Consider the following 27,465-nt stretch of genomic DNA (forward strand, 5'->3'; position numbering starts at 1 on the left):
TTGCTCAAGGCCCCATCCAACCTGGCCTTGAACACCTCTAGGGAGAGGACATCCCCAGCCTCCCTGGGCAGGCTGTTCTGGTGTCTCTCCATCCTCACTGTAGAGAATTTCTGCCTAATCTCCAGTCTAAATCAGTCCTCTTCCAGCTTCAATCAGTTACCTTTCATCCTATCACTACAAGCCCTTGTAAAACGTCTTGGCCAGCTTTCTTCTAGGCCACTTTCAGGAAAGCTGGGAAGGGACTTTTTACTTCCATTGTCTCCGTTTCCCTGACTCTTCTCAGTGCTGTGAACCCTGCCTTTTGAATTTTTTTTCCTTTGGGAAACAAGATTCTCTTTGTCTGCATTTTGAAATGTCAGCCCACTGGTGCACTGTAAAGCTTATAATTACTTTTACTATGTGTGGGCTTCTTCATGCAGCTTACAAGGCTATGGCAAATCTGAAATATGAAAGTGCCTTTCATTAAAATCAGAGGGGTGCTTTTGGAAGAGAGAGTTCTCTGTTTGATAATCCACAGCTGCAGCATTATAAAACCTTTGCTCCATGACCTAAGCATTTTTCTAGGTTGTAATATGCAGTCATAGTACGATAGACATAGAATCCTTTTGGTTGGAAAAGACCTTGAAGATGAACAAGTCCAACCATTCCCCAAGTCTGGGGCTAAACCATGGCCCTCAGCATCACATCTCTTCCTCTTCAAAACACCTCCAGGGATGGGGCTTCAGCCATCTCCCCAGGCAGCCTGTGCCAGGCTTTGAGAACCTCGAGAAGTTTCCTGTCTCAAATTTAAACCTCCCCTGAGGCAACTTGAGGCCATTTCCAGTCATTGTGTCACTTATTACTTGCAAATGGATCATCCCATGAGTTTGTATTAAAATAAAGATTTTGCATTCATAGAATAGTTTAGGTTTGAAGGGACCTTAAAGATCATCCAAGCCCAACCTTCTGCTATGGGCAGGGACACCTCCCAACAGCCTAGCTTGCCCAAGGCCTCATCCTGCCTGGCCTTGAACACCTCTAGGGAGGGGGCATCCACAGCCTCCCTGGGCAACCTGGTCCAGTGTCTCCCCACCCTCACTATCAAGAATTTCTTCCTCATCTCCAGACAAAATGTAGCCTGCATGGAAATAATTTGTTTCTTAATTGCAAGACACTGAAGAAAAAAATTGTATAGAAGGGATCATGTCATTGTTCTTTACATTAGCGGTTAAATTCTGCCTGGCTTTATTTCCCAATTAAAATGTTTGGTTCTCCGCTGTGTGTTTTCTATTCCACTGCTGGTCCATGAGCCAGGAATGCAGTTTTGGCTAATGACTGCCATTCTGCATCTACTGTATCTCAATCCAAACCCAGAGTTGCACACTGGGGATTCCTGTTTGTTTAAAAACCTTATTAAGATGGTCAGAATTTTGTTTGTGAAGTTGGAGATCATTTTTCTGAAGTCTCTCATTTTTGTCGGGAAAATGCAATCTGAAAGGAATAGATCGAAGAAACCCAGCAGATACAAAGCTCCTTTTCAAATCCTGCATTTACATCCTGCTTTATAATTCAAACTGATGCAGTTCATGCTCTCTACTTGATAGTTGGAACTTATTTTGAAGTTACATTTTTAAACATCACTGAAAAGTCAGCTAAATTTATTAGTGGGCTTCTCTGCTGCGTTGTCAGCTTGGAAAACACTGAATTTTGGCAAGACAAGAAGCTGAAATTGCTGAAACAATAAGTACCCTCATCGAGTTTTACACTTTAAAGGCTGACTTTTGTGTGTGTGGGGGGGGTGTTTTGTTTTGGCTTTTTAAAAGTTGCTCATCTTAGGCTGAGTGAAAACATCCTTTGTGTGTGTACAATGTTCAATGTATTGAAAGCTGAAGCAACTCTTTATGGAATTTTTATTTCTCTTGGAATAAAGATTAGTTTGTACTCCTTCAAGAACAGGGGTATTTAGTTTCATGCCTAGCCACAGGCAATGAGCAGTTCCATGGCTGTGCTTGAAATGTTTTCAGAGTAAAAGTCTCAGCAGGTACCTCTCCAGTGATGACAGCCTGAGAGAGTTGAGCTTGGACAAGAAAAGGCTGCGGGGACAGACCTTAGAGTAGCCTTCCACAATTTGAAGGGGGCTACAAGAGAGCTGGGGAGGGACTTCTGACAAAGGCATGGAGTGACAGGAGAAGGGGTGATGTCTTCAAACTGGAAGAAGCTGGATTGAGGTGAGACATTAGGAAGCAATTCATGCCCATGAAGGTGGTGAGGCACTGGGACAGGTTGCCCAGAGAAGTTGTGGAGGCTCCAAGCCTGGCAGGTTGGCTGGGGTTGGCTGGGGCCTTGAGCAAGCTGGTTTGGTAGGAGGTGTCCCTGCTCATGGCAGGGGGGTTTGAACTGGGTGGTCTTTCAGATCCCTTGCAACCTAAACCATTCTAGAGTTCTATGAATATTGAATGTTGTTTTTCCTGTAGTAAACAGTTGTGAAAAATTCAGCAGGGATATCTTCTGTTACACTATTTGTAGCTTAACTTATTCTTTATTTTGATCAAAAGCCTCAAAGTATTAAAAAAAAATAGTTTATTTTATTACTTAAAATACTGTGCCCAGTTCTGGGCCCCTCTGTTTAGGAAGGATGTTGACTTGCTGGAGTGTGTCCAGAGAAGGGTAACAAAGTTGGTGAGAGGCTTGGAACACAAGCCCTATGAGGAGAGGCTGAGGTTGCTGGGGTTGCTTACTCTGGAGAAGAGGAGACTCAGGGGTGACCTCATTGCTCTCTACAACTACCTTAGGGGGGGCTGTAGACAGGCAGAGGTTGGTCTCTTCTCCCAGGCAACCAGTACCAGAAGAAGAGGACACAGTCTCAGGCTGCACCAGGGGAGGTTTAGGCTGGAGGTTAGGAGGAAGTTTTACACAGAGAGAGAGATTGCCCATTGGAATGGGCTGCCCGAAGAGGTAGTGGAGTCACCATCACTGGAGGTGTTCAGGAGGAGACTTGACAGGGTGCTTGGTTGCATGGTTTAGTTGGTTGGGTGGTGTTGGATGATAGGTTGGACACAATGATCTTGAAGGTCTCTTCCAACCTGGTCTGGTCTGGTCTGGTCTGGTCTATTCTATTCTATTCTATTCTATTCTATTCTATTCTATTCTATTCTCTGCTGTTGTGCAACCAAATTACTCTGCCTTTGTATGGCCCTGATTGTGTGAAATGCTAACCGTTTCTTGTAGCCCCCATTATCTCCAAATTCTATTTCTGGTTGCCTGTGAAGCTAAGGAAAACTTCAGGTCCCTTTTGGCGTTAGGACTCTTAACTCTGAGGTCCTAGCATTCTGCAGGGTAAAGCACTGAGCTGGGCCTGATGGAAGACACCCCAAGGTGTTCTGTTTTGATAGGTATAGAAATGGAGATACCTCATCTTTCCCATCTATCTGTAGCTTAAATCACTTCTTTTTCTGCAGATATTTTTTCCTTTAGTGAGCACTTAATTTTTTGAAGAGATTTTTCCAATGTGATGTGTCCTGCTACCAATGCAAAAGGCTTTAGGGTATTTCTTAATGAGAAGTTGTTGGTTTTCTTTCTTTCCATCTGCAGTGTGACATTTGTATGTGTAATATTTCTGTGTTTGAAGACCCAGTGGATATGCCTTGTGGCCATGACTTCTGCAGAGCGTGCTGGGAGGCGTGAGTACATGTTCTTTGCTATCTTCTGAGGAACATTCACAGTTGCTACTTTGAAGAGGACAGGATAGAGACCATTAACAGCTAATGTTGAAATGGTGCCTTGGGCTTCAAAGTGTTGCTGCTTTGACCCTATCAAATATTTAAGTTGCCACTCAAAGTGGCCATCGACTGCTCTGGGCTTGCAAAACGTTTGGTTTGGTCCTGATTCAGCAGAACTCTTAAGCAAATATTTGAAGTCTGTGTGTAAAAAGAGCCTGCTCTTGATTTACTCAGTGTGTGTGATGTTGGCAGCAGTGGGGTTTACACTTCCTAAATTAAGCACATGCTTAGTTCCATCTCTTAGTTTAGCAAACTAAACTTAGGCATCAGAAATTCATTCCCAGTCAGGAAAGCAATTAAAATGCTTTCTTACATGGAGGCTTGATAACTGAGGAATAGATTGAGCTTAGAAGTTGTGTTAGGGCTGCTGTTAGTGTTCTGTTAGGAGTTCTGCCTAGTGCTCTTGTTACCACAGAATTATTTGGAAAGTCTGAATAGTCATGCTATTAAAAACCACAGCAATTGATAATTGTGTTGGTATAAACACTCATAATACTTGTTAGGAATAAGTACATCTCTGTGTGTTGTCTTTAGAGTCATCTTTGTCCCTCTTCAGGGGATTCTACTCCTTGGACTGCACCACTGTAGTGTCTTGTTCCAGTGTCACATCAGCACAGCTAGTCCTCCTGCAGACAAACCATGCCTCCTAAATCAAGAAGAGCATTTTTTCTTCCACATGAGCATTTACAAGGCAGTTCTGTTCCAGTGGCAAGAAAATTAGTAGTCATACTTCAGGCTTGACATAGGGCTTCTAATTTGGGTGCTGGACTCTGTGTACTGTGATTTGGGCATGCACTCAGAGCTACAGTTCAGTGTCAAGCAGGTGTCCGTGGTGGCACATCTAGAGTGGGATTTATCTTTCTGAGCCAGGCATTTCTAAGTTACTTGGAGCAGAGCCAGGACTCAGTTATCCCATTCTAGGATCCAAATGAATTGGCAAGTCTCTCTACCTTAACTATTAAAGGATCCTGGTGACTTAACTTGGAATAGCTGCCTGTTTTTCAGATGACTGAAGCTAGACAAGATGAATATCATCCGTGTTGTCAAGTTAATAAGGAAGTTACAGCTTTTGAACTAAGCAACCTTGAGTACTGGTAGTTAAAGCCCAGTTTTCAGCAGGCTGCTGAGCTCATTCTGTCCTGCATTCAGTTAGGGACTGGAAAGGTTACCATTTAGAAGTTTGTTTCCAAGAGCAGACCTATTTTGGCACAGTTAGAGCAATTAATTGAATAGCAAGTGAATTATTTTCTAGATTAATTACACTTCCATGTTCCATTTCTGATCTAAGTTAGAAGTAATGCTCAGTTTAATTAAGCATGGCAGGGCTGTCTGGGAAAAGGAAAGGATGGAAACCACAAACACATAGCTGGTGGTGCTCACTTCCAAACCATGACTGTCCTTGTCTTTAAATTATGCTCTTCAGCTCTTTAGCCCTCCTGAGCAGAAAGGGACACTTTCTAGTCTGTGTTTATAAATGGATTAATGTGAATATCTGTCAACCTAATATAAAATATTGGGCAGCCTTTGAATCTTTAACCTTTTATTCACAAATACTGACTGACAAAATTCTGGCAGATTTTTGAACCTGAAAATTCAGGAGGGTGAAGCTCACAACATTTTTTGCCCAGCATATGATTGTTTCCAGCTTGTGCCTGTAGACATCATAGAAAGCGTGGTTTCCAAGGAGATGGACAAAAGATACCTTCAGTTTGACATTAAGGTAATTTCCTCCAACTGTTCTTGTGCTCTTCAACTGTGTTTCATTGTGTAAAGATAACTTCAGTGTGAAATGCTGCAACAGATCTGTAGTTTCCCAAGTAGAAACTTAATAAATTAATGAGTACATCAAATTATTTGCTGACTTGTATACCATAATATCAACATTTGCTGGAGCACTGGGGAAAAAAAAGCCAGAACACTGTGTTTTATTCCTTGAGCACAAATGCACTGCTGCTGTACCATGGATCTTAATGCAGCATTAATAACAGGATATGATCAAACTAATGATTGTAAGAGGGGAGCAGAAGATTTGCGTCAGCCAGACTTGTTTGTGTTTGCAGCCTAAAATTCCTGAGATTTATTTTGGGCTTATTTTTATCACCAACATGTTTCTCTTTTAAGAATTTAGCAGTACAAGTCAGTTAATATTTTTTTGGCCATCCAGAGCTTGATACACTTGCTGTATATAGGGATAAAAGCAGGAAAACCTTGCATGGCTTTCCCTGTTCCATTTTTGAAGTGTGTTTATTTCCATGATTAAAAGTGGTATTTAAAAGCATTCCTTTAATTCATCCTTTAATTTTTGCTTTTATAGCAGTGTAGTGATGAATCAGTCTGTGATAATGTACTAATTTATCAGTGGTGGCAGGGTGAAATAAAGGAGAGAAATCATTTTTTCCTTCCTAATACACCACTTTCTCTGTCTGACAAGTCTCTTTAATGCACACTAACAGAATCTTACACAGTAAAATGCAAATCACATGGCCAGATGTGATTAATCTCTTACATCTTCATCTTTCAAAGGGCTGGCCATCAGGGTAGCTTTGAAGCAAGGCAGAGAAATTCCTTTGCCTCCTTATTTTTCAGATGTAATTTTTACAAAAGAAGACCTGCAAAGACTGGAGGCCAATTCCTGAGGTAGTCCAGTTCTGATGTCAGGTTCATTGCAGATTTTTGTTGTGATCAATAAGGCTTTTGATTCTTTTCAGTTCCAAGACTCAGTTCTGTTAATGCCAGTGCATATAGAGTAGCAGCTTACAGTAAATCACAAAGGAATTGGCTTGGGCACACTGAACATTTTGTTTGGGATGTAAGCCATTTGCATTTTAGCAGAAGTCTGGAGTTCTGATGTTACTTTATTTTTTTAATAATACCATTTTTAAGGTGGAAATGAAACGATTCCCATTATATAACTATTTTTTAAAGCTACAATGCCACCCTTATGCTTTTTGGCTTTGCTCCTTCAAAGGAAGAGAATGATTCTTCTATACAGATGATGAAATCTGATCTTATTGACTAAATTATTTTTCCTTGGCTTTTTTTGGCTCCCAGGCCTTTGTTGAAAATAATCCTGCTATTAAATGGTGTCCTATACCTGGCTGTGAAAGAGCAGTGAGGTTAACAAGACAAGGATCCAACTCAACAGGATCAGATACACTCAGCTTTCCTATGCTAAAAGCCCCTGCTGTGGACTGTGGAAAAGGACATCTCTTTTGTTGGTCAGTACTAGAAATCACCTACATCTACATAAACTCACAGCCCTTGCTGTTCCAGGGAAGCACCAAAGTGTATCCTGTATCCATGCCCTACAAAACCCCTCCTGTGCCCAAACATTTTAGTATTTTGGGGTACAGCAAAGATTTATGACACTTTCACTCATTATTGCCTCTATACCACAGCAATGTGGGATGCTATGATGTTCTTGTTCTATGTAAAAAGCATTTTAGTTTTGGATAATCTTTACTGTCTTTTTACCACAGAACTATACTAGCACTTTTTGTGCCACCTAGGCATAAACCAAATTGCAAACTAAGCGATTTATTTCAGATTGGAACTTCAAAAAGCTCTTTGCTGTCTCATTTAAATTCTTCATAATGATCACCAATGCTTGTGAGCAAGTATCATACCATAGATTCTTATCATGGAATGGTTTGGGTTGGAAGGGACCTCCAAAGGGCATCTAGTCCAAGTCCCCTGCAGTCACTAGGGACATCCTCCACTAGAGCAACTTGCTCAGAGCCTTCTCCAGCCTCATCTTGAATATCTCCAGGGATGGGGCCTCAACCACCTTCCTGAGCAACCTGTTGCAGTGCTCCAGAACTTGTTCCTCACATCCAATCTAAATCTGCTGTGCTCTCATGTCAAGCCATTGCCCCTTGTCCTGTCCCTGTAGGTCTTTGCAACCAGTCTCTCTGCAGTCGTCTTGTCGCTCCCTTCAGGTACTGGCAGGTCCCTATTAGGTCTCCCTGGTATATTAAAATAATATTAATTGGATAGTTTTTTATCTTCCAGACTTAAAGTTAAGCATGTCTTGATAAGTGTCCATGCTTCTTAGCTTGAAAGAATTTTCACTTGTTCCAAATCTCTGAGTAGTGAGGAGCTGTGTGTGCTGCCTTCGTTTTCAGGGAATGCCTTGGTGAAGCACACGAGCCCTGTGACTGCCAAACCTGGAAGGACTGGCTGCAGAAGATAACTGAAATGAAACCAGAAGAACGTAAGAGTCCTGCTTTTGGGGGGAATTTAATTTGGGTTTTGCTGTTGTTGTCATGATCTTTTCATTTCACAGGGGTGTTTTTAGGTGCATTAAGTAAAAACTCCACATTTCTTGAACAATAGAGTAACAGGGGAGGACAACAAAGCCCTGAATGTGAGAAGCTGCCTCACACTTCTACAACACGTTAGGCAGCACTATGGTAGACTGTTCTTCATCAGCCATCCCTCCTCATAAATCCAATTGTGGTTCAGTCAAAGGACACAAAATTATTTTCCTTTCCTCTTACAGCTTTGATTCATTAATTAACAGATTTATTCCTGAATATAACTTTATTTGTTCTGTGCAACTTCAGATCTTTTAACCATGTCTGCACTTCTGTTTGAGTTGTGTTCTGCTGGGGTGTGTGTGTTTGTGTGTGTTAACACTTAATCCAACATGTGATAATAGTAAGGTTGAGAGTGAATTAGAATAGAATACAGTAGCATAGCATAGAATTAACCAGGTTGGAAAAGACCTTTGAGATCATCAAGTCCAACCTATCACCCAACACCATCTAATCAACTCAACCATGGCACCAAGCACCCCATCCAGTCTCTTCCTAGACACTTCCAGTGATGGTGACTCCACCACCTCCCTGGGCAACTCATTCCAATGGCCAACCACTCTTTCTGTGAAGAACTTCTTCCTAACATCCAGCTCAAACCTCCCCTGGCACAGCTTGAGACTGTGTCCTCTAATTGCAAGGGAATTGTGGGGTATGACTTAATGATAAATAACAGTTAATGAAAAAAAAATCAAGATTTGGTTTATGCAGGATAGACATGAAAAAAGTACTAACATGAAAAAAAAAACATTAACAGCAGTTTGAATATATACAAACTGAACTTGTTAGCACAGTTCAGACCCTTTCCATAACATATTATAAAAGAGGCAAAATACACCAGAGTTTGTCAAGCTATGCCCATTTTTCTTACAAAGAATCATTTTGGTTGGAAAAGACCTTTAAGGTCTTCACAGTAAAGGGAGGGAGACACTGGAACAGGTTGCCCAGGGAGGTTGTGGATGCCCCCTCCCTAAAGGGGTTCAAGGCCAGGTTGGATGAGGCCTTGAGCAAGCTGGACTAGTGGAAGGCATCCCTGTCCATGGCAGGGGTTGGAACTGGATAATCTTTAAGTTCCCTTCCAATTCAAACCATTCTATGAATCTGTGAGACATTGAGTCCAACCATTCTGTAACTACTAAGGCTGGGGTTAAACCATGTTCCTCAGCACCACATCTCTGCCTCTTTAAAACACTTCCAGACATGGGGATTCAATCACCTCCCTGGGCAGCTTGTGCCAGGCTTTGAGAGCCCTTTCAGTCAAGTTTCTTTTAATATCCAACCTAAACCTCCCTTGGTACAACTTGAGGCCTTTTACTCTCCTCCTATTACTTGCTACTAGGGAGAAGACACCAACTCTCAGCTCTCTCCAATCTGCTTTCAGGTTAAATTATGTTAGTAGTCATTATGTATTTGCTCATTTATAGATACAAATATATCTGGAAATACCAATGTGGCAATCTAGGGAAGTGCTGTGTGTAAGAATGTTCTGTGTAAGGTATAGAAATACATGTAGTGAAGAATTAGAATGTTCTGCTAAGAAGCAGGTAATCATCCACCTACCTGATCTGACTTTCACAAAGCTTTTCCCAGCTACAATCTCACTTTCTCTCTTCTTGCATGCTCCATATCCTCCTGTCACCCTTCAAACAGTTGTGGGAGTGAGTGAGGCCTACGAAGACGCTGCCAACTGCCTGTGGTTACTGACCAACTCCAAACCCTGCGCCAACTGCAAGTCTCCAATTCAGAAAAACGAGGGCTGCAACCACATGCAATGTGCAAAGGTAAGGAACACCCTGACATGTTTTTACTCTGCTGCTGAAACCACACCTGCAATACTGTGTCCTGTTTTGGGCTTCCCAGTTCAAGAGAGATGTGGATCTGCTGGAGTCAAATGGAGAGCTGTAAGGATGATGAAGGGACTTGAACATCTCTGCTATGAAGAAAGACTGAAAGACCTGGGGTTGTTAAGTCTTCAGAATAGAAGGCTGGGAGGGGATCCGATCAATGTCTGTAAATATCTGAGGGGTGGGTGTCAAGATGAAGGTGCCAGGCTCTTTTCAGGAGAAGGAACAATGGGTAGAAATTGGAACACAGGAGGTTCCACCTCAACATGAGGAGAAGCCTCTTTGCTGTGACAGTGTTGAAACACTGGAGCAGGCTGCCCAGAGAGGTTGTGAAGTCTCCTTCCCTGGAGGCAGGTTTCAAAAATCCACCTGGATACGTTCCTGTGGATGATCCTGCTTTGGCAGAGGGGGTTGGACCAGATGACTTTAAGAGGTCCCTTCCAACACCTAACATTCAGTGGTTCTATATACAAAATATTTTAGTAAATGTTGAATAAAATCTGTTTGGCTGGGAGGTGAACACTGTAATGATCAACATTTCATAAAGACCTAAGAATCACTGGAATACAGCATGAAACTTAAGGTGTGGATCAGCAACAGCGTGGCCAGCAGGAGCAGGGCAGGGATTGTCCCCTGCCCTCAGCACTGGGGAGGCCACACCTAGTGTCCTGGGTTCAGTTTTGGGGCCTTCACTCCAATAAGGGCGTTGAGGTGCTGGAGCAAGTCCAGAGAAGGACAAGGAAGCTGGGGAAGGGTCTGAAGAACAGGGCTGGTAAGGAGGAGCTGAGAGACCTGGGGCTGTTTAGTCTGGAGATAAAGAGGATCTCATAGCTCTCTATAGTTCCCTGAAAAGAGGCTGGAGTGAGATGTGGCTTGCCCTAGTAACAAGTGACAGGAGGAGAGGAAATGGCCTCAGTTTGCATCAGGGGAGGTTTAGGTTGGGTATTTGAAGAAACTACTTGACTGAAAGTGCTCCTACAGCCTGGCACAGGCTGTCCAGGGAGGTGGTTGAATTCTTATCCCTGGAGGTGTTTCACAGGGTCAGAGATGTGGTGCTGAGGGCCATGGTTTAAGCCCAGCCTTGGTAGAGTTATAGAATGGCTGGGCTCAATGATCTTGAAGGCTTTTTCAAACCAAAATAATTCTGTGATTCTGTGAACATAACTGGAAGCTGTGTATGGATAAACAGGCAAAAGACTTGCTAAGCTGGAAAGCTCTAATGAAGGCTTTGCCTTACTACCTTTTAACTTTTGCACTGTTTCTCTAACATAGCAACAAACCAGAGAATTTTAAATGGAAAACTCTAATTAATCAGTAAGAATGAAAAGACAGCAAGGAATAATTCCAGAAGAAACCTACTGGTGACAGCAGCCAAAAAATTCAGTCATGAGCTTGCACTGTGCTACCAAAATAGAAAAAACATTTTTTTGCCATGAATTCAGTATCATTTGAGGATTCTTCTTCTCTCAGTTTAGTTAGAAGCAGTATATTTAGAATGCTCTTTCTTAATGCCTTACATAACTGCAGCTAATACCTCTTTGAGGAGCATCATTCAAAACAAGAAGTAGCAGACACTTGACATAGTTGGCCCTCAGAAAAAAAAACCCAGAGATTTAGAAAGCAATCACTTTCATTTTCTGCAAATATATTAGCCTCTCTCCACTGCTCTGCAGATCCCATTTGCTTTATATTTACCATCACAGGGCTCTTTTTATGTGGTGTGAATTGAAGGCTGGGCTTGGTTTTTACTTGGTGTAATAGCTTTGGTTTTGTCTGTGGCAGCTGAGAACAGACTCTCCTCCACTTTGGTTTACACCACATTTGCTTGGTATTTTTTGTCCTTAAAAGGTTCTTAAAAGAGCTCATAAATTCCACAGTACTAACAACTGTCAAAGATAAGTTTGTTGCAGCTTTTGCCACTGAGTTCAACTCAGTTACAGGCTGGAGAAGACTTTGACTATTAAACAATGTTGAATGCAGACAATTAAATTCAGTACCACTTTGAGGCCTAGCTGCCAACCCCAGTTCTGCCTTCTTTGATGCTGTAACTTACAAAAAGCTTCAAGTGTCCTTATGGCAGTCAGATTCCTTTTGTGGTGGAAAAATCCCTGCAAACAGAAGGTGCATTCCCTCAGCCTGCTGAGGAAGGAAAGAAGGAGTATCCTCAAGCTCGTTGCAGGGCTCAGGACACAAGGTAGGGTGGTCAGCTCTCACTCCACTGTAGTAAAGTCTTGCTGAAGTAAAGTCTGCTCAAGCTTACTACATGATGAGCTACAACTGCCTCTTAGCAGCTAGCATGTACCTTGGTGAAGAGGAGGATGCTCTGTAATCATAAAATCACATTTCTGTAATTAAACAGGCCCCTAACTGGTTTATGAGCTCAGTTTCTAAGGAGACAAGGCTTAGGCAGTTCTGCTCTCTCGCTCTCCTACCTGTAGAAGCCTTTTAACCTTCTGGGCACATGAATGAGATACAAAGAAACAGGAGGAGGTTCACTGATACTAAATTACCACAAGTTTCATGGAACTTGGTAGCTGTGTGGTGCACAGACTTAATTTGTGCTGCCACCAGGAAAGCCTGAAACACCTACTCAGCAGTTACCTGTTCAGCAGTCACCAGTCCTGCTTCAGGCAGATGGTGGCAAGGCAGCAGATGGGTGTTGTTAAGCTGCTGCACAGCTGAGTGATCACCAAGGCAGATAAAATAGAGCTCAGGGGGGAGGGAGTTGTGTAAAAGAGATGATGTGGGTTTGTGCACTTAATGAGACTGAGCAACTGGGGGGACAGTCTGGAGACACTGGGTGAGTCTTGGGCTTTTGAGAAGGCTTTTGGAGATGTGGGAACTGGGAGGATAAATGTGGAGTGATCATGGAGGGAAATAATTTGGGAGAGGTGAGATGATTACAGTAGGAGCATATATACATAAATTAATAGGAAGTCAAGCTTTCTGAGTTCTGTGGCTTGTGAAACAACTTGTTTTGTACTGGGTTTGGAACATTTTGTGATGGTTTTTATTTCCTGTAATGAAGATGAGTGGGTTTGAATGACAGGCAACTGCTGCAGTGATAACACACTTCAGAGAATCATAGAATGGTTTGGGTTGGAAGGGACCTCCAAAGGTGATCCATTCCAGCCCCCCTGCAATCAGCAGGGGCATCTACTAGAGCAGCTTGCTCAGAGCCTTGGCCAGCCTGACTTTGAATATTTCCAGGCATGGGGCCTCAACTACCTCCCTGGGCAATCTGTTCCAGTAATTCACCACTGTCATTGTGCAGAACTTCCTCCTGATGTCCAAATTAAATCTCCCCTGCTCCAGTTTCAAACCATTGCCCCTTGTCCTTTTGCTACACGAGCACCCTCAGAATGTTGATTTATGTATTTGTGGAGGAATAGTGATGCATAGCTGGAAATCTACAATGTATCAGCTTCTTTTTTCTCCCTCCTTTTGTTCATTTTTTTTCTGAAGTGCAAATATGACTTCTGCTGGATATGCCTAGAGGAATGGAAGAAGCACAGCTCTTCCACTGGAGGCTATTACAGATGCACTCGCTATGAGGTTATTCAGCATGTGGAGGAGCAGTCCAAGGAGATGACAGTAGAGGTAACAAATGACTCTGTGTGTTTGAAAACATGCCAGTAAGGCTGCAGTTTTCTACTTAGGAGAAGTTTAATCCAAATCCTTCCCAAACTTGACCTTAAAGATATCAAACAGAAAGAAAGAAGGCACTGTCCACTTGTGGATAGAAACAGAAGGTCTGGTTCTGGTAGCAATCACCAGGTGACTTCACTCAAATAACTTTCCTTCTGTTTGCCATGGATTTCTTTAGTGGCCTGGGCATGCAGGTCCTGTAATTAGCTGCTGTGCATTACAGAAGACCTGCCTGAAGTTTAGAAAGCATTTGGGAAGTCTGCTTAAATAGCTGCACAGTGCTCTGTGCTTCCCAATCAGCCCTTTGCTTAGAGAACTTGGAAGATTTGTGAGTTTCAAAAATCCTTTTTGTGTCTTTCCTTCCTCACATGGTGCTCATCAGGGTTGTGTGTGGTACTTGATGGGGGTGGGGATGGCAACAGTTGGTTGTGTAACTTTGTCTAATAGAGATTGCTAAATTCAATCATAAACTTGCAGTTTCTTTCTCTTGTTTCTTTGTTATTTTCCAGGCTGAAAAGAAGCATCGAAGATTTCAAGAGCTTGATAGATTTATGCACTATTATACAAGATTTAAGAACCATGAACTTAGCTACCAGGTGTGGCTCAAGCCAATGTTTACTGATGTTTGCTTCTGGTTTGTTCATACAGTAATTATTGTATTGTATTTTACTTCACTGATGTTGTTTTTATTTCTTTTTCTAGTTAGAACAGCGCCTTCTAAAAACAGCCAAAGAAAAGATGGAGCAGTTGAGTAGAGCTCTCAGTGGAAGTGAGTATTTGCTGTGATCTAGGAATTTGATTTGAAATCAAATCACTGAATCACAGAATGGTGGGGACTGAGGGGGGATCTCTGGAGATCATCAAGTCCAACCTCCCCTGCCAGAGCAGGTTCACCTAGAGCAGGTTGCACATGACAATGTTCAGGTGGGTTTGGAATGACTCCAGAGATGGAGACTCCACCACCTCTCTGGGCAGCCTGTTCCAGCACTCCAGCACCCTTAAATTAAAGAAGTTCCTTCTCATCTTTAGATGGAACGTCTTATGTTCCAGTTTGTGTCTGTTAACCCTTGTCCTAGTCACTGAGCACTGCTGAAAAGAGCCTGGTCCCATCCTCCTGACACTCACCCTTTGAGTATTGCTCAGCACTGATGAGATACCCCCTCAGTATTCTCCTCTCCAGACTAAAAAGCCCCAAGTCTTTCCTCATAAGAGAGATGTTTCAGTCCCCTCATCACCTATGTAGCCCTTTGCTATTCCCTGTCTGTTATGGCTAAACCTTTTTGTTTCTTGATAGAGCTCACATCAGTCTGTTGTGTGCTGGCATCCTTCCAGTACTGGAATTGATAAGCCGTGGATAAAAGTTAATTGTAGAGCAGATCTTACCTACTCTGAAGACTCAAGGAGCAAGTAGCATTAGTAAGGGAAATGCTAATACTCTATATTTACCTCTTTTAGTACATAAGCTGGCAGGATGAGAGGCAATGGTTTGAAACTGGAGCAGGGTAGATTGAGGTTGGGTATTAGGAGGAAGTGGTAAAATATTGGAACAGGCTGCCCAGGGATGTGGTTGAGACCCCATCTCTAGAGGCATTCAAGATCAGACTCAGGCCCTGGGCAGCCTGGTGTAGTTGGAGGTGTCCCTGCTGACTGCAGGGGGTTGGACAAGATGACCTTTGAGGGTCCCTTCCAACCCAGTGCAATCTGTGACTTCGTAACTGAGATGCAGAGGGAAACTTTTAGAGGAACAGAAATACTGGCAGCCACAGGAACCTATTTTCTCAGTGCTTGTTTCATCTTCCAGCTGAGGGAGGTTGTCCTGATACCACCTTCATCGAAGATGCAGTGCAAGAGCTTCTAAAAACCCGACGCATTCTCAAGTGTTCTTATCCATACGGATTCTTCTTGGAGCCTAAAAGCACAAAGAAAGAAATATTTGAACTTATGCAGGTAATAGAGGAATATAGTTTGTTTTTCTAATGCTACTCTGTGTGTGTGTGTGCAATATTAATAATTTATGTGTTGTAGAGAAAGCTGCTACACCTGGTTTGTGTTTGTAAGCACCTGGGGAAATGAATGTGTTGTTACTCCTCTGTGACACAGTAGCTTTTAGGTCAGTTGTAGAATGAATGAAAAAACAACAGTTTGAAGAATCAAATGGATATGGATAAGTGGAAGGGGAAGAAAGCAAAGTTATTTACTGTTAACCTGTATTTCTGAAGACAATATTTTACCTTGGAAGGTGAAGTGGGTCAGGATAAATCTGGGAGAATACCTGGGTGGTGGCCGTCAGTGACAGGGTCTGCTTACTCCCTCCCTCCTGCCCTTCTTTCCCTCCCTCCTGCCCTTCTTTCCCTCCCTCCTGCCCTTCTTTCCCTCCCTCCTGCCCTTCTTTCCCTCCCTCCTGCCCTTCTTTCCCTCCCTCCTGCCCTTCTTTCCCTCCCTCCTGCCCTTCTTTCCCTCCCTCCTGCCCTTCTTTCCCTCCCTCCTGCCCTTCTTTCCCTCCCTCCTGCCCTTCTTTCCCTCCCTCCTGCCCTTCTTTCCCTCCCTCCTGCCCTTCTTTCCCTCCCTCCTGCCCTTCTTTCCCTCCCTCCTGCCCTTCTTTCCCTCCCTCCTGCCCTTTTGTTTCCTTCAAGAGTGGTCAGGGATTGCAACAGACTGCCCAGGGAGGTAGCGGTGTCCTCATCCCTAAAGGCGTTCAAGGAATGTGTGGCCATGGCACTTGGGGACATGGTTTAATGGCCATGGTGGTGTTGGGTGAATGGTTGGACTGGATAATCTTAGAGAGCTTTTCCAACCAAAACAGTTTTATGATTCAATGAAAGATGTTCAGTATGTGCGAGTGCAGGGAATCCCTGCTCCAGGCTGGAGATCAGCACATGGGTTGGTAAGAGGGCAGGGTAGAAGGGTAGGTTTGGGGGTATTTTTCATATTCAGATGCTATTTCCAGGAAAGCAGGTGTCCTGCTGCTCAGGATCTATGGTGTAAAGTTCTGCCTGATTTTCATTGTACTGTAAAGTGATGTTATTGTGTATTTGTTAACTCTTGCAGACAGATCTAGAAATGGTCACAGAAGACCTTGCACAGAAAGTGAACAGGCCTTACCTTCGGACTCCTCGCCATAAAATCATCCGTGCAGCTTGTCTGGTGCAGCAGAAGAGACAAGAGTTCCTGGCCTCTGTGGCCCGTGGGGTTGCTCCTGCAGACTCACCAGAAGCACCCAGGCGCAGGTAACCCAAACAAAATGCTGGGCAAGTCAGAAAGGGTCATGGATGGCTGCCAAAGTGCGTGAATCCATTCTCATTCTGTGGTGGTGAGGCAAAGTGGAGGTGTGTGACAGTGAGGTGAAGATGGTGAAGGGTCTAGAGAATAGATCTGGGGAGGAGCAGCTGAGGGACCTGGGGTTGTTTAGTCTGGAGAAAAGGGGCTTGAGGGGAAACCTCATTGCTCTCTACAACTCCCTGACAGGAGGTTGGAGCAAGGTGGGGGTTGTTTTCTTCTCCCCAGTAACAAGTGACAGGACAAGAGGAAATGACCTTAGTTGCACCAGGGGAGGTTTAGTTTGGATAAGAGAAGAAACTTCTTGACTGAAAGGGATCTCAAAGCCTGGCACAGGCTGCCCAGGGAGGTGGCTGAATCGCCATCTCTGGAGGTGTTTAAGGTTTAATTGCCACAGTGGTGTTTGGTCAGTGGTTGGAGGTTGTTCATACTTTGTTGTACTTCTAAACTTTATGGTTTGTCTCTTCATTTTTTAGCTTTGCTGGTGGAACATGGGATTGGGAGTATTTAGGATTTGCATCCCCAGAGGTAAACTATTTCTTTTGTCTTCTTTTAACTTAGTTCTGCACATTCTAGAAGCACAGGTATGATGGCAGCCTGCATGAAGAGCTTCAAAGCAGCTCAAGTTGGTTTCAGCTTACCATGTTATTTGTGTCACAATAGAAGGAAATATATGCCCAGTTGCTTGTGCAAGGACTCCAAACGTGGCTGGAGTTATCTAAGGTGGCATTAGACAAGCTAGGTTGAGTTCATGATTTTTCATTCCCATAACCAGTGTTAAAATTGTAGATAAACTGGGGGTTAGTATGCTAAGGAACCTTCAAGTAATATATTAAATTGTGTAGATGCTTTTTGAATGCCACAGCAGTTGGGCAGAATTTGACAATTCTTTCTCTCTAACAACCCATCCCAAGAGTCAAAATTCTCAGACTTCCCATTTTTCTCTAGCAATCCATCCAAATATTTTTAACTATCTTAAATTCTTCTCTTTTTAAATTTTTATTTTCATGTATTGAAGCAGGATGGAAATTGCACACTCAGATGGCCACCTGCTCTGGGCAACCTGATCTAGTTGAGGATGCCCCTGTTTACTGCAGAGGGGATTGGAGTAGATGACCTTTGGAGGTCCAACCCAGACCGTTCTGTGATTGTATAATTGAAGGAAAAGTATCATTTTTAAAGTGGTTATTCCACTTATATATGTGTCATTTTCAAGACTAAAATATAAGAAGCTTCCTACAAAGCTTTCTTTTATCATCTTCATTTTGAATTACTATTTTGAGAGCATTAGATTAAAGCACGCAGTTAGGAAGGAAACTTCATCTCAATATTTCCTTGGTGCTGTTTTCTTCCCAGCTTGTCATTTCAAAGCATTCCTGGAAAACTCCATGGACCTTTTCTATATATTTCCTTTGCTATTGTTGTTGGTGAGCATTCTGCTGGTCAGCAAATAGCTTGCTTCCTTATGAAGGATCAACTTGTTTCTCCTCTCTAGTTCCTCTAGTTCTTCCTTTGGAAATAATTCCACATTTCTAATACCAAACTCATTGTGATGTTACTGTGTCATCAGAGGAGCTGGTCATGAGAAAAAGCTGATCAGAAACAGGAGCTGTTGAGCAGTAGGTGCCATTGCAGTTGTGCTTAGATGATCGCTTCTGAGTCTGTGATTTGCCTAAATGTGGCCTTGTATGCTGCAAGTTGGCTTCTTTGCTATGTAGCTATCAAGGATACTTGCAACCACCTATGCTAAAGCCATTTTGTAGGATGAATAATGGTCATCTCGGTTTTGCTTAGTGAATGTCACTAGAAATGTACTGGCAGAGAGCTGTATTTTTACTGACAGGTAGTAGAATATCTGTGTTTTTATTAGAGAAAACAAAATCTTGTTGTAGACCATTGTGGGAAACTATGATGCTCCTCCTCCTGCCCCCCCCCAGTAAATTAGCCCCCTTTGCTCACGTGTGCCAAATTGATCCAAGTAATCAGAAAGAAAATGTTAGCAGTAGGAAAGAAGATTAAAAAGCAGTCAAACCCAGAAGTTAAATGGTTGTCAGTAAACTCTCTGATTTAGCTGCAAACAGAAAAGAGATTAAAAGCTGCTATGACTAAATAGATTGTAGTGTTCAGGCATCACTTCTCAGTGCTTATCCAACTCATAGTTATACTATTATAGAATAACCAAGCACAGATCCGGGCTGGCTGAGGAGTGGCTTGAAAACAGTCTGGAGGAGAAGGACCTGGGGCTGTCAGTTGATGAAAATTCACCATGAGCCAGCAAGTGGTTGCTCGCAGTCCAGAAGCCAGCTGTGAGCTGGGATGCATCAAAATCAGTAAGAGCAGGACAGGGAGGGGACTCTGCCCCTCTGCTCTGCTGAGACCCCAACTGGAGTCCCGTGTCCAGCTCTGCAGCCCCCCAAAATAAGATGGACATGGAACTGTTGGAGAGGGTCCAGAGGAGGCCACAGAGATGATCAGAGGGCTGGAGAACCTCTGCTATGGGGACAGACTGAGAGAGCTGGGGCTGTTCAGCCTGGAGAAGGGAAGGCTCCAGGGAGACCTTAAGAGCAGCCTTCTAGAACCTGCATGAGGCCTTTGGGAGAGCTGGATTGCAGCAGGGAAGGTTAAGGTTGGATGTTAGAAGAAAATTCTGCACTGAAAGAGTTCTCAAAGCCTGGCACAGACAGACCAAGGAGGTGGTTGAACCCCCATCCCTGGAAGTGTTTCAAGGAGATAGAGATAGAGGAACATGGTTTAGTCCCCAGCCTTGGTAGAGTTAGAGAATAGTTGGACTTGATGATCTTGAAAGTCTTTTCCAACCAAAATGATTCTATTCAGGGTGCAGGAACACAAATCCATGTGGCATAGCTTGTTAGCAGCTCAAGTTAGGCAAAAATAGAGATGTGTCAGTCATTGAATGAAAATCCATCAGCGACTGTTCAGTAGAAGATATCAGCTGTGGCTAAAGATATTTTCGATCCATCATCATGTTCCGGAGTCTGGGCAAAGCATATCAAGTCCTGGTGTGTGTCTGCCAGCTTTCTGTAAGCATTTCAAAGTTGTTTTCTGCTGGTTGTTGCTGGAAGCAGGGACTCTGAGCTGAATAGCTTTTGTGTTCTAAACCCAGCAGGTTTTATATTTCTGCAATAATCTGTGGATTGTCTGTGAACAGAAAGTTTAGCATCAGTGCTCTTAAAAATGCAAGTGCTTGGAATTCTTGAAGAAGGGAGATTGCAAGTATTAAAAAAACCCAATTGGTAATACAGCAAGTATTTTTTTTTCTTTGCTAACTCATTGTTTTAGAGGTTTAGGATAACCTTGGACATCTTTGGTTTATTCTTTCTGTTAAGCCTTGTGCATGAGACAACCTGCAATGTGTTTTTCTGGAAACAAGTGATTTTATAGCAAACCTATAAAATCACACCTTTTACTTTATTTTATTTTGTTTCTCTCTCCTAAAAATGTGCTGCTTGTGAGATCAGAAAAAAATATTCCTGCATGCTGCCCTGTATTTTGTACCCTTTGGTTTATGCAGGAATATGCTGAATTTCAGTATCGGAGGAGGCATCGCCAGCGTCGCCGTGGGGATATGCACAGCCTGCTGAGCAACACCCCCGATCCTGATGACCCCAGTGAGAGTACAATAGGTATGGTCCTACCTGGGGCTAGGGCTTTCTTCTCTTCCTAGTGCAGAAATGGTTTCTAGTGGAGACAGTGAATACTTAAGACATTGAGGTGCTGGAATGTGTCCAGAGAAGGGAGACAAAGCTGGGGAGAGGGCTAGTGAGGAGCAGCTGAGGGAGCTGGGGGAAAGGAGGCTGAGGGGACCTCATGGCTCTCTACAACTCCCTGGAAAGAGATGGGAGTGAGGTGAGGATTGATTTCTCTAGTCTCAGGTGACAGAATGAGAGGAAATGTGCCAGAGGAGGCTTGGATTGGAGATTAGGAAAAGTTCCTTTGCTGCAAGAGTGGTCAAGAATTGGCACAGGCTGCCCAGGGAGGTGGTGGAGTCACCATCCCTGGTGGTGTTCAAGAAACGTGTGGACACGGCACTTCATGACAGGGTTTAATGGCCATGGTGGTGTTGGGGTGATGGTTGGACTAGATGATCTTAGAGGACTTTTCTAGCCCAAATGATTCTATAGTTCTATGATTCTACTTGAAAGAAGTTTCAGACATGTTGCTGTATTGTTCAGGACACAACAGAAAAGCTTGTTTTTGCATTTTGCTCTGTGATCTTAGAAGTATCTTGGAGCGTCTCTCTGACAAGGAGAGGCTGTGAGCCCTGGGGCTGGAGAATAGCAGCCTGAGAGGGGATCTGATCAATGCTCAGGAAGAGCTAATGAGTGGGGCTCAGGAGGATGGGGCTGGGCTCTTTTCAGTGGTGGCCAGTGATGGGACAAGGGTCAACAGGCACAAACTAGAGCACAGGAGGTGTCACTTGAACTTAAGGATAAACTTCATTTCTTTGAGGGTGTTGGAGCCCTGACCCAGGCTGCCCAAAGATGTTGTGAGGTCTTCTCTGGATACTTTCAAAACCCACCTGGACACATTCCTGTGCAACCCGATGTGGGTGACATTGCTCTAGCAGGGGGGTTGAACTAGATGATCTCCAGAGGTCACTTCCAAGCTCCACCATGCTGTGATTCTGTGAAATGAACCAGGCAGTCACTCCTAAAAGAGTGGGACTGGTGAGAGTTGGTATGGAAGGAGCATTTTGGATGATTTATTTCAGAGTAAACAAAGGAGTAAAATGTCACAGCTGGAATCCAAAAGGGAAGGAAGTGGTGGAGAAGGCTTTTTTGCTGGTTCTTCAACCGCTTTTGTTTGCATTGCCCAAACAGACACTCAGGAAGGTGGCAGCAGCAGAAGACATGGCACCTCCATGGTGAGTTCAGCCTCTATGGGTATTCTGCACAGCTCTTCGCTTCATGACTATACCCCTGTCAGTCGCTCTGAGAACCAGGATTCTCTGCAGGTATCTCCCTTAACCTCTTTTCCATTCTCTCTGCTTTGCTTGCCTCCCTCTGCTCTTCTGTGTTATTTTGTCTCTGCAAATTTTCTGCATTCTTGGATGAGAAAGGGAGAATTGAGGACAAGAAGTTCAGGATTCCCAGCGGTAAGAAGTGCTAATGGAACTGTAGTCACCTTGGAAGTTCTGCTGTCAGCTGTGTCAGTAACAATTGAGTCTGCTCAATGATTTATGACCTGCAGGGATAATCAATGAATTTCAGATCTGAGCCCAAATTACCTTTTAACCCAAAACATGTAACAAGATGAATGTTCTGTTCTGAAAGCAACCTTCTGTATTTCCACAGGCTCTGAGTTCTTTGGATGAAGATGACCCAAACATCCTGCTAGCTATTCAGTTATCCTTACAAGAATCTGGCTTGGCCATAGATGAAGAAACCAGAGACTTCCTGAACAACGAGGCATCTTTAGGAGCAATAGGGACCTCTTTGCCTACAAGACTGGACTCTGCTCCCATCAGTATAGATAACCCCAGAGGTGCTTTGAGCAGCTCTGAGCTGTTAGAACTTGGTGACAGCCTGATGAGACTAGGTGCAGGCAGCGATCCCTTCTCAGCTGACCGTGTTCACTCACACCCCTGCAGTGACACAAGAAGTGGGTTGTACTCAACGTCTAGTGATGCTGATTCCAGCAGTCAAGATCCCAACACCAGTGAAAACCTACTTGGAAATATTATGGCCTGGTTTCATGACATGAACCCACAGAGTATTGCTCTCATCCCCTCCACAAGTACAGAAACAGATGAGGAGTCAAAGCAGCCCAGTACTGAAGATGGCTCAGCAGGACAAGCCAATGTCACAGAGCCGGGGCTGGAGGCTCAGGAGGAGCACGCCCTGTTCGAGGACGCGCTCAAAAACGAAGGCAGGGGAACCCAGACAGAGGAAACGGCTGCTGAAGAAAACCTCCTTCCAGGTGAAATGGTATCACCAAGTGGTGACAGCAGCAGGGAGCTCATGGGCAACCTGAATGCTTCAGGAGATACTTCGAGTCAGACTCCTCAGACCTCAAGTGAATGGCTTGAACATGTTCATCTGGTATGAATAGGAAGCAGAGCTAGAGCAGAGGCGCAGCGGTGATGGGCGGTGGCGGATGCGGAGTGAGCGTTGTGGAGGCTTTGTTCCACCTAACCACAGCTCAGCTGTAACCACTGACGTAGCGACGGATAGTTAGGAGTTCTCTTGGATTGTAGTTCTTTACCATAATGTGAACCTTTCAAGGAATATCCTTTGCATTTAATTAGGTAGTCCTTGCCTTTTTTTGCTCTCAAGAAAAAAGGAGTAAGTAGGTTGTATTCCACATTCCTAATACAATGCAGCATCTGTTTAGCCTTAGGTTGATGATCCTTAACTTGAAAGTACAGATTAAAGGCTTACACTGATTATTTCAGTTGGGTTTTCCTAAGAAATAGTTGATTCCAGGGTTGTTTCTTTATTTTAAAGAACTCATTCTTTCACCAAAATTAACATTTAGCAATTCACTTGCCTTTTGTTTTCCATAACCTTTCCTGACTCATTTTTCATTTTGGTTAGCAGTGTGAACAGAGGTATTTAATGCTTCTCTTTAGTACTGCTCCAGGAACAAGTCTGAGGGGATATTCTTTCCCATCAAAGGTTTCTTCATTTCTATTTACAGTCCAAATGTGCCAAACTGTGAATAGTTAGCTGGCAGTAGCCAAACGAAACAGGCAGTGTTACTCTATCGAACTAATCCCACGACCCTTAGCAGTGAGAGAAACCACTGGGTAGCATTGCTTCTCTAAATTGAACTGGCATCTGTTGCCATGGTGACTGCATTTAATTAAATGTAGCCTGTATCTTAAGTTAATGAAACCTAATGCTGCTGGTAGACAGTTCTTGTAAAGATGAAAATGCAGCGAGGTAGCACCAGCTGGGCTGTGCTTGCAGAGACACTTTAGTGGAAGTGCAATCGCCGACGTTTGTTCTCATAACCCAACCCAGCGTTCTCTGCACTACCGGTGCAGTGACTTTTACTGAACAGCATTTTATAAAGACCCTAGGAAGACAGAATTTCCATCTCTTAGCCAGCTCCACAAACTGAAGTTCACATAACACATCCTTGCTCAACATGTTAACGGTGCCTTTTTGCCTAACCCAACTGGAGAATTGCCACAGTTCAGTAATTCCAATGCCGTTGTCTGGTCTGGAGTAACTATGCTATTAATTGCAAAGACCTCCATAAAAACCACCCATGGCCTTGCCTTTACAAGTAAATAACTCAATGTTCAGTCAGTGGTTTGGCAGAAACAAAACACTGCTAGGTATTTGTTCAGTTGCACAATATTCATTTGCTGTGTGATTACTGTTTAGTGTAAACATTAAAAAAAAAAAGAAAAAGGAAAAAAAAAAGGCAAAGAAACACAAAAATACCCAAACAAACCTTTTCCTAGTTGTTGTACTGTGGGGGGGGATGGGGGGAATTAACTACATAAAAAAAACTCAATCTACAGTTAGTGAGATACAAATGGTACAGTATGTAATTACAACTAGAGTAAGTTGTTCAAATGGCTGTTTTTAATTACCTATAATCAAAACACGAGCGAGTTCCATACACTCCATTCTAAGTTCTGCTTAACTGTTACCAGAGATTTGTTGATATGGTATCCAAGTTTCTTACTCCTGAGTGTGTATAGGCAAAGTATCACGATAGCCAAGTTGATGTATTGATTCCTGTGAGTTCAAGTGAGTGTTTTGGTAACTGATTCATTGCAAATCCAGCTTTTGAACCTTGCCGTCACAAGGCTCACGTTAGTAAAAGACAAATCAATGAAGAACGTTTTACTCTCGCACCATAAAAGCCCTGTTCATTTTGCAAGCATCTTTAGAAAGAAGGGAGTAGAACAGTCTCAAATCATCTGCCAGCTATTCTTCTAGCTGCCCTGCTCCTGGAGGTGTTGCCCCCTCCCTGGAGGTGTTCAAGGCCAGGATGGATGAGGCCCTGAGCAACCTGGTCTAGTGGAAGGTGTCCTTGCCTATGGCAGGGGGGTTGGAAGTAGGTGATTCATAGATTCATAGAATGGTTTGGGTTGGAAGGGATCTTGAAGATCATGTAGTTCCAAATCCCTTGTAAAAAGTCCCTCCCCAGCTTTCTTGTAGCCCCCTTCAGGTACTAGAAGGTTGCTCTAAGGTCTCCCCACAACTTTCTCTTCTCCAGGCTGAACAGCCCCAGCTCTCTCTCAGCCTGGCCCACAGGGGAGGTTCTCCAGCCCTCTGATTATCTTCATGACCTCTGGACCCACTCCAGCAGCTCCATGTCCCTCTTGTGTTGGGGGCCCCAGAACCGGACACAGTACCGCAGGTGGGGTCTCACCAGAGCAGAGCAGAGGGGCAGAACCACCTCCTTTGTCCTGCTGGTCATCCTGCTTTTGATGGAGCCCAGGATACGGCTGGCTTCTGGGCTGCAAGTGACCATTGTTGGCTCACCCTTAAGGTCCTTTCCAACCCAACCCATTCCATGATAAGCCTTTGGAGATCTTGGCAAAACACCTGTTTTAAATTGCTCTGTGGTATAAAATCCTTCGGCTCAAACGGTTCTCTCTAAACGACTGTTCAAAGTCAGCGCCGTTTCAACCCCCCTAGCTCCCTCCAGCTGTCATTTCTGAAGAGCAAGATCCCCAGCAGAAGGTTGTGTGTTGCACTGAGATGTCTTGCAGAGTTCCAGTGAGGTCTGGTCAGGTAGTGAAGTTCGTGGGTTCTGGTTTTTTTTGCCCCGTTGTGCCGTATAATCCATCGTTTCCGTGGTCCTCTTACGAGCATGAGATTAGCCGATGAAGATTTGTATTTTCTTGGTACTTATTTTAACACCATAGTCATTGACTTTACAGTTCAGAAAGAAAAACAACAACAACAACAAAAAAAGGGGAAAAAAAAAAAAGGAAAAAAAAAAAAAGTTTGGCAAGACTATTTTGTAAACCTGTTAATTTTATAATGTAAAAAGGAGGATTACAAAGAAAAAAATTTACTCTAACCTTGAATTGTTATTTGCACTTTCATAGTCTATACTTGATACATTCCCACTTTATATACAAGTAGGATACTACAACCATGTAGATGTTTGGCCAAATGAATGCTGTTAATAATATGTAAAATTCTTTGATTAAACATTTATTACTTAAACTAATTCCGTCTCGTGACATCTCGAGATTTCTTCCAGCAGCTGCTTGAGACGCTCTGGAGACTTTCAAAACCTGTCTGGATGCATTCCTGTGTGGACTGCCCTAGGTGATCCTGCTTTGGGCAGGGGGGTTGGACTCAGTGGTCTCTGGAGGTCCCTTCCAACCATTCTGTGATAGGCAATGTTAGGATAAGTTCAGAACTGGGGCCCGTGGAGTAAGTGGAATGGTTTGACTCGTAAACAGAACGTTAAGTAGATTCACTAAGCTTTGCAAACAATCTAAACCAGATCATTTTGTCAGAATTGCTACTAATTCTGTCTTAGATACTGCAGCCTTACTGTGCTCTTCTTTGTAAAGTCATACCCTGGCTTTGCAAACAGTGGTGCTAAAGAGGGGGACTAATCTGGGGGCAGATCTTGTTAATTAATGTTACTTGAATGTCTGCAGCATTGTGGTTGAGGCCCTGTCCCTGGAGACATTCAAAGTCAGACTTGATGTGGCTCTGGACAGCCTGATCTAGTTGGAGGTACCACTGCTGACTGCAGGGAGGTTGGACAAGATGACCTTTCAGGGTCCCCTCTAGTCCAGTGCAATCTGGGTCTGTAAATACCTCTTAATATCCAGGCTGTGCTCTTCTCAGGAAATTCCAGCATGTTAACACACTATTTTGTTCATTGTAACAGTAATTTAATTATCCTCCCCCAACAAATAGGGCAAGGTGCTGGAGAGCTTGTAAAATCTAAGCTACTAAATTGGTTAGCATGTTAGCCCTCTGCTTTGTACTGGTCAGGCCACATCAGCAGTAGTGTGTCCAGCTCTGGGCTCCCCAGTTCAAGAGACAGGGACTTGTTGGAAAAGGGATAGCAAAGGGCTACAAAGATGATTAGAGGACTGGAACATTTCTGTGATGGGGGAAGAGTGAGGGTTGGGGCTTCTTAGTCTGGAGAAGGACAGCTTGAGGGGGGATCTCATCAATGCTGATCAATACTTAAAGGGTGGATGGCAGGAGAATGGAACCAATCTTTTTTCAGTGGTGCCCAGTGACAGGACAAGGTGTAACAGGCACAAATTGGCTCAGAAGTTCCCTCTGAACATGAGGAGGAGCTTCTTTGGTGATGGAGCACTGGAACAGGCTGCCCAGAGAGCTGGTAGAGTCTCCATCTCTGGAGAGATTTAAAACCTGTCTGGGGATGTGTTCCTGTTTGACCTGGTGTAGGGAAACCTGCCTTAGCAGGGGCCTTGGATTCGATCTCCAGAGGTCCATGGTTTGGCACCAGCCTTGACAGAGTTAGAGAATGGTTGGATTCAATGATCTTAAAGGGCTTTTCCAACCAAAACCATTCCACAAAACTACAGAGGGATAGATTAAAGAAGCAGAGAATTAAAAAATAAACAACACCTGTCCAAGTGCTCTGAAGAGTTTGAAAGGTAAAACAGGATTTAATCGAAAATGAGGAAATAAA

At 43.6% G+C, this 27,465-nt stretch overlaps 1 protein-coding gene across 4 annotated transcripts in view; it reads left to right on the forward strand.

Moving 5' to 3' along the window:
• The window catches only part of ANKIB1 (ankyrin repeat and IBR domain containing 1), a 65,355-nt gene extending 39,348 nt beyond the window's left edge, over positions 1-26,007 (forward strand). For 2 of the 4 annotated variants that reach the window (XM_068157000.1, XM_068157001.1), the window contains exons 7-20: positions 3,571-3,659; positions 5,334-5,478; positions 6,810-6,976; positions 7,883-7,971; positions 9,725-9,855; positions 13,384-13,518; positions 14,076-14,162; positions 14,269-14,335; positions 15,368-15,513; positions 16,615-16,793; positions 17,319-17,370; positions 20,375-20,486; positions 21,684-21,817; positions 22,158-26,007. In XM_068157000.1, coding sequence (XP_068013101.1) covers positions 3,571-3,659; positions 5,334-5,478; positions 6,810-6,976; positions 7,883-7,971; positions 9,725-9,855; positions 13,384-13,518; positions 14,076-14,162; positions 14,269-14,335; positions 15,368-15,513; positions 16,615-16,793; positions 17,319-17,370; positions 20,375-20,486; positions 21,684-21,817; positions 22,158-22,910 — 2,286 coding nt within the window. In that variant the 3' untranslated portion in view covers positions 22,911-26,007. The remainder of the gene's footprint in view (positions 1-3,570; positions 3,660-5,333; positions 5,479-6,809; positions 6,977-7,882; positions 7,972-9,724; positions 9,856-13,383; positions 13,519-14,075; positions 14,163-14,268; positions 14,336-15,367; positions 15,514-16,614; positions 16,794-17,318; positions 17,371-20,374; positions 20,487-21,683; positions 21,818-22,157) is intronic. The other 2 variants (XM_068157002.1, XM_068157003.1) reach the window with 2 other exon arrangements.
• The last annotated feature ends 1,458 nt before the right edge of the window (positions 26,008-27,465 follow it).

This window comes from Melanerpes formicivorus, unplaced genomic scaffold, assembly GCF_026170545.1.
Source record: "Melanerpes formicivorus ecotype bairdi unplaced genomic scaffold, bMelFor1.0.p_v2 SCAF_35, whole genome shotgun sequence".
NCBI lineage: Eukaryota > Metazoa > Chordata > Aves > Piciformes > Picidae > Melanerpes > Melanerpes formicivorus.